General features: G+C 40.7%; 1 protein-coding gene across 4 annotated transcripts in view; it reads right to left on the reverse strand.

Moving 5' to 3' along the window:
- LOC122872873 (voltage-dependent T-type calcium channel subunit alpha-1I-like) overlaps window positions 1-12,450 on the reverse strand; it is a 216,761-nt gene that overhangs the window by 94,472 nt on the left and 109,839 nt on the right. For all 4 annotated transcript variants that reach the window (XM_044188930.1, XM_044188929.1, XM_044188931.1 and 1 more), the window contains exons 7-8: window positions 4,813-5,155; window positions 4,142-4,234 (exon numbers count right to left, since the gene is read on the reverse strand). In XM_044188930.1, the coding sequence (XP_044044865.1) occupies window positions 4,142-4,234; window positions 4,813-5,155 (436 nt within the window). The remainder of the gene's footprint in view (window positions 1-4,141; window positions 4,235-4,812; window positions 5,156-12,450) is intronic.

The raw sequence follows: 12,450 nt of genomic DNA on the forward strand, positions 1-12,450 counted from the left end.
TTCAGCACACTTAATCTGCATGGATTTTACGTGAGTGAAATTGTTAAAGCATCTAAATACAACCTGAACCTCTCTTTCCCTCTCTCTCTCATTCCTCTCTTTCTGTCTGTCTTGGTTGCTGTCTCGCTCTCACGCTCTCTTCCATCTCTCCATGCTCAGTGTCGTGCAGTATTAAAGGAAACAAAATTAAAAGTATCCTCATTTGTCTGCTAGGGAGATGAGGGCAAGCTGGGATATGAACAGAACTTTTAAAATGTGAATAGTAACGCTTAAATCACTTTCCTCCACTAAGTCTGTTTGTGAGACAAGCCTTGAAACATGCTGCAACAAAGCCGACAAGAACCCGACTGTCATATCTTGTCTCTGTGGGATAAAAGGACATATTTGCAACAACTGCAGGGAGAAAAATCCTGATGTGATGCTTAGTCTACAACACTTAAGCATGATGAATTAGAACATGTGAGATTTGCTTCCTTGTTTAGTTAAGGTTTCAGGCATTTCTGCTTTAGTAGATACTCAGAAGAGAGACATGAGAGAACATTTTTGTTTGATTTCTAGCAATTCCAGAACTGAATTCTCTAGATCTAAACCTAACCACATTTTTCAGCCATTAAAAAAAAAATAACTACAGAGTCAAATGCATTTTAAGATCTCGGTTTTCTCAATGAGTTAACTAGTCGTGTCAATTTCAAAGACTGCAATATACAAAGATTTATATATCTGTTATATAGGGTCTGAATGTTGGACTGGACATTCTCATTTTAATATTTTTCAAGATATAACATTATTATTCATGCTAGCTGCTAAACTGTAGTAATGACTTGGCCGGGGATTTTTATATTTTAAATGTATTTTTGCCAAGCTGCCCAGTATTTCTTGCATTTAGTTGTTGAATAAGAATAATGTGAAAATAGAGATAAACTGTGGTACATTTCTGGTCATTTAGTATACTAAAGATGACCTCTTAGTCATCTTAGTCATCTGACCTCTTTACGTCCATTACTGCTGTGCGAGATCTTAATAATCTCAATAAGCTACACTTAACTCGGCAGTACATGAACCACTACTTATTACTTATATTATTACATTGTATTATCATCATCAACCGGTAAACCCACCTGGTACTTAAATTATTTTCTGTTTTTATAGTGTATTGTATTATATTTTTTGCTAGTACTTTCTCCTGTGTGCACTGACGTAAAGGCGAGCTGCTGTAACAAAGAGTTTCCCCTCGGGGATCAATAAAGTATTTCTGATTCTGATTCTGATTTAGGTGACCTGGAAGCAGGCCTGCTAATTATTCCCAGTTCACTTTGACTTTAAGTCTTAGTCTTAGTCTCTTTAAGTCCAGATTAAAGACTTTTATGTTCCTCTCTGTTTTAATCTTTTTCACTTCTTTTTAAATGGTTTCTATTTCTGAAATGTGCTCTACAGTATATATAATACTTAATACTAAAGCATTTTAATTTTAAAGGTTGGGGAAAGAACGACATGTCAGAATGACAGTATGACATACTGTTAAACCTGATGCTGTGATCAGTGTGTCTGCTTCAACCACGTGAGCCCGGAGGACATGCTGAGGGATTCGCTCTAATTAATAACATTTCATTTAAGATCAAAGAGGGAGACCAACATGTAGTAGCTTCCTCTCTCCCTTCCTCCAAACCTCCTGATTTCATGCTGACACTCCAGTCCATCATCACCACCTCCTGGTTTCTTCTATTCATCAATCCATCCTGCCCTTTCCCATCCTTCCCATCGCTCTTTATCACCCTCACTCTTAAGCTCACTCCCTTTCCCTCTGCCCTCCATTTCCTTCTGTCCCTCTTCCCTCTGTTTTCTCTTCCATTTCATCATCCTTTTTCCATCTCTTACTCTTCACCAACCCTCACTCCCGTCCGCAGTAATTTCTTTCCTTTCTTTCCTCCTCTCTCCACCCGTCCTCAATGATGTTTGCACATCAAAAAGCAACCATCATATCACAAATCGTCTGTAGCGAGGCAATTTTAGGGGCTTGATGTAGAAAATAATGTCCCACGGAAAATCTGGAAAAGAGTGTGGGGATACGTCTATTTCCGTGTGTGTATATTTGTTTTCTGATACTAGTAACTATTTGTAAGGCTTGTGTAGCAAGATAAGTAGGGATGACGGCTGGACTATTGAGCGGGCCATGGCATTAAGATGATACTGCCTGCCAAGCCAGTGGGGCCAGCCACGGCAGATTAGCATAAGCAGATACAATGTAGATATAAAGGCGGGTCAAGATGCAGAGTGTCTGCTCTTTGCTTTGGTTAGAGCAGGAGTTAAAGGCAACTTAAAGGTAAGTTAGATCAGGGCTAGAGATTGGTGTCGCTGTCATGGGACCCAGTAGATTTATGATGGCACAGCATGATACCCACTGCAGGGGCCTAGTGAAGGGTCAAAACATCATGAATACTGTGTATGTGTGTGTGTGTGTGTGCCTGTTTGCAAGTGTATGTGTGTGTTTCCTCGTGACTGAGAATAATGAGTAGAGTGACAGATACATGAATGATGCTCAGTATACAGCTCAGCGAGAGAGGGGAGATGAAATGAAGGCAGGAGTGGATGAAGGGAGCCAGGAGGTGGTGGAGATAAAAGGAAAGAGGGAAAGAAAGGAAGTTAAGGAAGAGAGTAAGACACAGAGGGTGCGGGTGAGCCAGAGAGAGATGAAGGCGGGAGGGATGGAAGGAAGTGTTAGCAAAGTCAGGAATTGATAGATGGCAGGAAAGCGTAAGAAGGGTAGGGTTGCAAGGAGTGGAGATTGACAGATTTAAGGAGATAGACAGATGTCGAGAGTAATGGAAGACGATATGACGGGTAATTAAAGAAGGGAGTGCTGGTGAGACAAGAGGAGAGGAGGAGAGAGGCAGAGCTTGAGTCTGAATCTGAAGGCAGGCAATTAAAAGTGTAATAAAAAGACAAGACAGCCCCTGGGTTGGGGAAGTAACCGGGACTGGCAGTCACACTGCATTATGATAACACTTTCACACACACTCTCTGACTGGGTAAAAAAGAAATATACTGAGGGGAACATGCATCAACGCTCACACGCAAAAGCATATACACCCACTGCAGCGCACATACAGACACAGAAGCTAAGGGATTGGAATTAAAAAGTGTTTTATCAGAACAAAAGGTGGATTCTTCAGGGATGTCAGCTCAGCTTTCACTATGCCACTGACAGTCTTGTGTGTGTGTTTTTGTGTGTGCGTGCATGTGCATGGGTATGCAGGTGCGTGAGAGAGAGAGAGAGAGAGAGAGAGAGAGAGAGAGAGAGAGAGAGAGAGAGAGAGAGAGAGAGAGAGAGAGAGAGAGGAGTGACATCATTTCATTGCAGTGATCTGTATCTTGGCAACAAAAACAGGAAATTTAAAAGTATGTAAGTTGGCTGACTGCAGAAAATACAACTTCATTGCATGTGTGTGCCTATTAATAAGTCTGTACCTGTGCGTAGTAGACCTCAACATTATCTTTTTTCAACTTTAGGTGGATCCGGTCAGGCCAATCACAGCCGTTTATCTAATATGGGGCGGGTTTGATATGATGACTGACAAGATTAGCATTACCAGTCCAGATTTGAAGTCACACATCACATGTTTCACTGCTCTGATTAGTTGATACAGCACAAGGCACCAGGCTCACGAAACTCATATCAAACTGTCAAACTAGGCAGTGCTGATTCAAATATGAATCAAGATTCTGTTACTGCATTGCCTATTTCCCTCCTCAAATGGTTTCAGAAACACATTTTAGTGTACTGTTTAGCTGTAATATGAGAAAGTTTGTGACCATGCCGCCATTTTTTTCCTGCTTGAAAACGGACCGAGCACCGCCCCAACTTGGGCATGGGTTGCATGGGTTGCTCAGCACGTTTCGTTGCTCTGGTTGGTTGTAGATCTTCCCAATTGCGTCCAGAGGCATGCTGGTTAGCACCCGTTGATAACGCCCCTTGGAAATCGGAAATCGTTCCAGGTGATGCCAGGCTAGCAATTTACCATATTCTGATAAATATAAATATCTGAAAAAATCCTTGTTACAGCATTATTATGATATTGATTTCAACCATATCACCCAGCCCTATGCACACTTCCTGTATGGTTTATGTATGAGTGTGACTTACAATGATCAGTAGAATAAAGTAGATGAAGTTGTAGAAGGAATGAGCATCCATCACATAGTACATGATCTCCACCCAGCCCTCCAGAGTGATCACCTACAGTCAAGGGGAAAGGTGACAGTAAAAAAACAATAACTCTATCAACAGGAAGTCTGCTCTGAGGATTGAAATACTCCTGTTAAAGGAACACTTCGACATTTGCTTTCTGATGTGAAAGTTAGACAAGAACTTCGATACCACGCTCGTGTCTGTCCATTAAATATAAGGCTACAGCCAGCAGCCAGTTAGCCTGACTTAGCATAAAGATGGAAAATAGGGGGAAACAGCTTGCCTGCTCTATCTGAACGTAACAAAACCCGCCTCTAAAATCCTCACAAAAACTGAAGTAAGTTCACAGCTGCGTTGAGTTGAACTTTTGTCTTGTCAGGACACAGTGCAGTGTATGCTTCCTAGTCATTTCGGTTGCTACTGCCTGTGAAAAGATTGCTGAATATACTGCATACGAAGCTATTTGAAATGTCTTAGAACATTAAACATAATTTATACCTAGTGATGAACCATGAAAAACCACAGAATATTAAACAGAGAATAGTTCAAAGGTGGTTGTGGACCAAAAACAAAGCAGTCTGGTTGGTGGTCTGCTTATATGGTACCAAGTTTACCAAAATTCCCACCTGGAAGATGACAATCCAGGCATAGGCGATGTTGTCAAAGTTGATGGCGCCTTTGTGGGGGTTGCTGTGCCCTGTATGACACCTAGTGTAGTACTGGTTCCAGTTGACACAGAGCCCTGCTACACTGACGCTGCCATTGGCAAGAGGCTCGGGGCTCAGGCCCAGTGACTGGCGGTACAGGGCGTCGTCTTTGTCCAGGCAGCATGCCCTGCCTCCCTGGCGGCGGGCCGGGACGTCGGAGCAGGACATGATGCCGTTGTCGACCGGCAGGGAGCAGATGAAGGGTCGCTCGTCATCCTCATCAGCCATGTAATAGGGCCTAGGCAGACTGATACCCGTTGCGCTGGAAGTGTGAAGGGAGAAGGTGCTGAGTACAAAACTAAAGATTATTTGTCCTTTTTAAAACACCATTTGCTTTAAAATACTAAAACAGTGAGTGAAATAAATTAAAATAAGTAAAATAGTCAACAAAAAAGAAAAAAGAAACAGGTAAAACAATTATAAAACTCATCATATTAAAGATGAAGCATTAAGTCAATCAAAATAATTGTGAGATTCTAAGAAAAATCTTAAAGGTGCAGTGTGTAAAATTTAGGAGGATCTTGGCCACCGTAGTTTCTCCTACACCCTTGGAAGGCGAGCAGTATTCAGCTGGTTGCAATCTGCAACTTCACCGCTAGATGCCAATAAATCCTACACACTGCTCCTTTAAAGCTTATATTTATCATTCTAACCAATGTTTTCTTGCTTGAATTTGAAAATCTAGAAACACTAATAAAACTGAAGGTACATTTGGAAAGCTATAATATTTCAGTTCTGAAATTACAAAGAGCAGACAACTTACTTTGTCTAGTTTTAAACAGAGAGCCATACTAAAGGCCATGAAGAAGGTCTGTGATATATTGCAAATTGAGGCCAGGCGTAAACTGAGAGTAAAATCTATCAGTAAAATTTGGAAATCAATTTTGAGCCTGGCTAGTGCAGAGAATAGAGTTATGTAATTTGGTCTGTTTACTAGAAGAAGCTTTCTGACACATTCACAGGGATCCTGAGACACAAGATTGAAGAGTAGTTATTTTCTCTCCATTCTTGATATTCTCATCTACTTCCACAATAAATAAAGGTATGCAGTAAGACATGCCACCAAAGAGACGTGTGTGTGTGTTTCATGTTCTTGTATCCCGGTGGGGACTTGTGTCAGTGAGGGGACAAAAATTAAGGTCCCCATTTGTAGAGACTGCTTTTTGAGGGTTAAGACTTAGTTGTAGGGTACAGGTTACAATTAGGTTATGGTGAAAGTTAGGGTAAGGATAAGGGTTAAGGTTAAGCATTTAGTTGTGATGGTTAAGGTTAGGGTAAGGGGCTAGGGAAGGCATTATATCAATGACTGTCCCCAACGGAGAAAGTGAAACAAATCTGTGTGTGTGTGTGTGTGTGTGTGTGTGTGTGTGTGTGTGTGTGTGAGTGTGGGGTGTGCATTCATCATGTTTGTTATGGGAATTTTACACAGAGCAAAACCACTTATCCTTCATTGCTATTTCCAACACACACCAAAGCAGAAAATACTACCTTTCTGACACACCAAGCTGACCGCCAGTGGTCTGACGGAGTTTGTCCATGGTGTGTGTCTATGGCTGACCATTCCCTGTAGTTTTGGTGGTGTATTCTACACATATTTTGTAGGCTGTATTCTACACATATTTGTTGCTGTCATTTTGAACTGGCAACAAAGGCAGGCTGCGAGAGCTGTCTGATTGACAGCTCAGCCTAGAGAATCACTGATTTCACCCATTTAATATGGCATCAACAAATTTTTTGCTTCTACCGTTTTTCTTCTTCCACAAACAGACTAAGAAATACAAGCTGTCAATCATACTGTAGGCTGAAACAACACCAGTGCAAAGCAAAGCGGTGGGAAAAAGGTTGCTTAATTTGGTTTGTTTGTCTTTCTGTATTCTTTGGACTGCAAATAGAGAGTACTGACAAGTTTATTCCCTCTCACACTGGCACAGAACATACACGCAGACCAGTGGTCAGCTGCTGTCAGCTGTAGTTTTTGAAAGGTGTTACGTAAAGTGCAGCCTTTAACAGAAGAGGTGAAGCAATGTGAAGCAGCAGGAAGCATCGCATAGTGTTTTAGTGTCGACTTGGTGTTTCAGGGCTTTTACAGAGAGACAGACAGAGGAATAGGCCAAAAGCAGCATATGACTTTACTACAATAAATGACTTCCAGTGAGAGTTGCAAGTTCAACTTTTGCGTTCAAAAATGTTGGAATTGAAAGAGAAAGATACAAGAAGAGGAAGAGAGGGACACAGTAGAGCAAGACACTAGGATAAAATGAAAACCTCGAGTGAAGAAAGCAAACTGAATGATGGAAAGACAAAATAAGATATAAGAAAGAAGGAATGATATAAGAAAGAATGCCATATTCTAAAAGGGGGAGATCAAAGTAAAACACAATATGAAAATGAAATAAGGGAAGAAAGAAAGCAAGTCAGGGAGAAAACAATGAGGAAGGTAGTGTAGAGAAATGGAAGGCAGGAATGAAGACAAGACAAGAAAGATAAAAGGAAAGAAAAAAAATCAGAAACTGAATCAATAACTGAAAGAGGGAAGGCAAGCAATGGGAGAAGAAAAACAAACATGACCCTGGGAACAAACAAGAATGTGTGAGGCAAAAAAAAAGAGGGAGACAGTAAAAGTGTTTGCCTTTCCATTACACAAAGAGGAAGGTAGACACTAAAGACAGAGAACAGCAAAGCTCTGTGTGATCTCACTTTAATCGGAGAGTGGGTTGCTATTTAAAGGGCAGACCGGAGAAAGAGATACAGATGAATGCAGACGGTGGTTAGCAATTACATCTGACCTGGTATTTGAGAAGGCTTGATAGAAGCAGCATTGTGAGTCTATGTCTTTGTCATGTCACTTGTAGTGACAAACTACATTCACCAAACTCGACAGCTCTACTGAGCTTTTTAGCCTCTTTTAGCTCATTGTTTTGGCTTCACAGAACATTTACTGTATGTCTCTGCAGCCCTGTTTCCACCAGCAGCTGGCAGCTGTTTTCTGCAAAACAAAAACTGATAGCTGCCTGTCCGACACCAAATGTCAGACAGACAAAGTTAGCAACTAGCTAGCTGGTGAAGAAGGTGGAACATCTATCAGCTAAAGTGCCAGATATTTTTTCTCAAAAATTGATAAAGACCAAACCAGAACTATAAGGAGAGTAAATATTAGGCGTATATATGTCAGGTGGTCAGAAACTTTACTCATAATGAAAGTTAATGTGGCTCTGGGTGTGTAAAAGGGCAAACAACTTTAAAAGCAGGGCTGTTGGTTTGTCAGCTGTTTCTGGAGTTTTTCTGCCCCCAAGTTGCCAAAAAAGCAATTAAGAACTAAAACAGCTTCAGTGACAAACAACCTAGTTGTGAAAAAGTGCTGAAGTCTGGTCTATGCACTTTGTTAAACAAGACTGTTTTTGTCTGATCACTATCTATTTGTTTTTCAGTTCTTTATTCCTGAGGATGCAATTAGGTGACAAGCACCATGGCCAGGTTCTTTCCTGGCCAAGTAAAGCTGGCTACCTAAACCAAACACAAGGCCAAAGCAGCTAGGAGAAAATGTTGCTGGCTTTATTAAAAATCTTAATAATAAATATGTGTTGTATGTTTGTATAAATTAGTATTGTAATACCAATTAAAAACTGTTTTTGGTGCAGTATGGTACTTGAATAACAGCAAATTCTGTGAGTGTATATGTCTTACGAGATTTCCTGTTGTGTCACATGGATGTCAAGTTGTTGATACGTTCAGTTTATGAAACTAAGTAAAAGCAGAGGATGATATCTAATTGCTACTTTCTGGTGGAAAATTACAATGAATCAACAAACTCAGCTCCTTTCTGTAAGAATTTCTGAATCTTCTTCACTGGATGGCCCACACACAGGATAGCAAATAAAAACGTACAAACAAATAATTTTCAAACCAACTGCAATAGATATTGTTAGGTTTTCATAAGCAGGGGATTTTATTCAGTGGAAAAAGTAACAATTTAGTTTTTGTAATATCAACCATTATGGTGACTTTTTTTGAGACTTTTTGAGTCATACTGTAGTTATAATTACGAAGACATAATTAGTTTTTATCAACTAGCAGATTGTACATCTGATTTGATATGAACCTAGCATTAATTAAAAAAAAGTCAAATACCTCTCTGTTCATCTCTCTGTTCCTAGCTCTGTTTGCCTGTTGAGCCCACCTGCTCAGCGCTCTCATTTCAAAGACATTAGCTCAGAAAAGTTCTGGTCTCTACGAGCGTTTATTTGTTCGCTTTCCACATGGCATTCTCTGTGTGTTATGAAAAAAGAGCCTACATTACAGTCTGCATGAACGAACCTTTGTTCCCAGATATGATTTCCTGTTGATCACCTGTGACTTCTACCGTTTGTATTTTTGTCTCGTTGCTAACCAGAGGCCTGGGAACAGCAAGTAAACGTCAGAAAAACGTGACCGTCCACCCACTTATTCTTCTCTTCTTCCCGTCGCACCCCCCATCCACTAATCCCCACCTCTGCATGTGACCGAGTCAACATCCAGCGACAGCAGATATCACAGCCTAGCTCATTATCAGTTTGGACATCGGCTGTGTTTCTCTGTATACTAAGGTGATTATGTTTGCCACCGGACAGAGTCAGACAGACAGCAGTCATTTCACACCTGAGGAGACGTTGGACTCCTGACAGCAGACACACCAGCCAATGGTGTGTGTTTTATACCTCCCGCACTTGTTCCTGGAAACACTCTGTTTGCATCAGCTTTGTGGCAAAACAAAATCTGCTTGTGTGCATGTTTTGCCAACATTGGATGACATTACTGAAATTAACTCAGGTGGGTCAGGACATCACGTGATTACATCCCCTCTCCATCTCATCTCTGCATTGGTTACCATGGTGATGGCCTACCCCAAAGCCTCTCATCAGATCATCATTTTCTCTCTGGGCACGGATTTGGTGTCCCTGGGCTCTTGCTCAACACCGACCCAATCCAAGTTATTGTCTGAGCTCTGTGTTTTCACAGTGGTATTAGCTGTACTCTTAATTATAGAGATATTTGGGAACAAAACACCTGTTAAGCTTCCAGCTCCTAATTCTTAATTACTATTTTATTTTGCTGTTACCAGGGGACATGGAGAGTCATCACAATTCATTACTGTTTTGTTTTTGTTTTTTGAAAATTTCAAAGATTTTCACAGAAATCACCCTGCTGTCCCACATACAGCTGAACAAATGGCCTACAAAACAAATCCTCTTGGAAGTACTCTTCGATACTCAGGTGAAAACATTAACGCTCAAACTGAGAGGGCATCAAAACATTTTGATACACATCAAAACACATGCATCAGTATGAAATTATTATAAATTGGTTTTTGACTGATTTTGTCTTGTTGAATCTCATCTCATCAGTTATCTTCCAAGGCGATGTGGTGTGGTGAACGAGGTGTTATCGAACACCTTGTTGTTGAGGACCCCTGGGATCTTGAGTAATGTCAAGATCTCATTGGTATTGACATTACTCACTTTTTCAATAACCATGACATCAATACAAATAAAGTCTGAGCGCATCCGTCTTGTGCAGTCTGCTATGGTTATAGAGAGAAATGAACACCGTTCTCTTTGGTTTATATATGAAAAGTTTGTGCTTAGAGAGGCACAGAAAATAGTGAATGATCCATCTCACATCCTTCACTGTGAACCTTCTGACTGACGGTCAGGAGTGTGTTGACTTAAGCATTATAAAAACTAATTTGTTCCATCTCTCCATCAAGTTTTTAAATAGCAGCAGCAGTACATGGTCACAGAGCACGTTATAGTAAGGTTTACAATGGCATGTGCATTAATCTAGTTTACCGTTTTACTGTTAAACATGCAATATTCTGGTGCAATGTGTAATACTCATGTGCAATATTCCTGGTTTTATCAATTTCATTATTCTATTGGTTTTATTGTTGAATGTATGAACGTATGGAATGGATGATTGGCTGTCTTTTTATGTATTTTAATATATCAGTGACTGTAATGATGCAGTTAAGTATGTTTGGGGGTGAATGTTCTGTAATGCATTGATGCTGAGACCAATAAAAGTTTCCCAAGGGGACAATAAAGTATATCTTATCTTATCTTTGGAGAATGTCATTTTGTAGTTTGGGAAACTATTGCAAAAGCTTGCTAAGCCATTGTTAATGATGCAATTTAAATTGTGGCTCTTGTGATTTGAAAATTGGACTCTTTCAAACTGCAGTTTTGGTATAAAAATGATAAATCATTCCGCCTTAACGTCACATCATATCTTATCTATTGAGCTATCTTGCAAGGGAACTGTGGCATGGTTCATGAAGTGGGAGAATGTAATCAAAACCAGCTGTGTGAAATCAACAAAAGATGCACAATTTTATGGGTAGAAGTTGAAGGACATTGACATCTGATTGATAGCTGTTGCTTCTGCTACAGTGCACAAACAGATGCAGTGCACAATCTAACAAACAAGACACACAAACAAATGTGATCCCTGTGCTACTGAAGAACACAAACAGAGAGTGTATCGGCAGCCGCCCTAATTCAACAACAGCATTTGCACTCCTCTGATTTTGAAGCGACATGACAGAAGAGTAATTGAATTTCTGACAATTCCACCAAAATAAACAGCCCACAGCCACTGAGATACAGAACATTAGTCCTGAGAAGACTACGCAAACTATTGCAACAATAACACTGTCAGACATACACCAACATCACTCCAAAGAAATGGGAAGAGGACAAGTAAAAAGGTGAAAAAACATAGAAAAATAAAAAAGCAAAGTGCATCCAGTTGTCAAACTGTAAAGGTTAGAGGTAGCAGGGAGATAAAGGTACAGTACACCTGATTCACCTTATTAACATCCTAAAGCTTAGACCTTTTCCAAAACACCAGATACCCTGCTGGGGGTATTCAATAGAGTGTGTGTATCAGTGGGGGAGTTTGTGATTGTGTGTGTGCATGCATAAATGTGCATCCTTGTAAGGGCACATGTGTGACTGTGTGTGTGCGCAGCAGGGAATGATTTGCCACATACGCAGTCAGTTGCTAATGTGTAGGATGATAAGGAGATGATACAAAGTAAAAGTTAAGCCAGTTGAGAACAGCAGTGGGAAAAAAGTTGTTTCCTTGGAAGAACACAGCCTAACAGGTCAGCAGGTCCAATTTGTTTTCTCAAATGAGACAACAGGGGTGACTTCAGTGAAACTTAACGAGAATATTTTTTTCCCACAGCACAGCTTGGGCTCTGGGCCCCGCAGAGAGACCCGCAAACTCCTGCAGCAGTGACGCTGCAGCTTCAGGGACGTGGAAGCAGAAAGAAAAGTAACTCTGATATAAAGAAAAAGTGGAATATCAAACACATGAATGAGTTCTGTCCTTGTTGAAATAGGCTAGTTATACATGCAAAACGATGCAACCTTAACGCCACCTTAACGTGGTGGAGGGGTTTGAGTACCCGAATGACCCTGGGAGCTATGTTGTCTGGGGCTTTATGCCCCTGGTAGGGTCACCCATGGCAAACAGGTCCAGGGTGACGGGTCAGACTAAGAGCGGTTCAGAAGCCCC

Source organism: Siniperca chuatsi, linkage group LG3 (assembly GCF_020085105.1).
Source record: "Siniperca chuatsi isolate FFG_IHB_CAS linkage group LG3, ASM2008510v1, whole genome shotgun sequence".
Taxonomy (NCBI): domain Eukaryota; kingdom Metazoa; phylum Chordata; class Actinopteri; order Centrarchiformes; family Sinipercidae; genus Siniperca; species Siniperca chuatsi.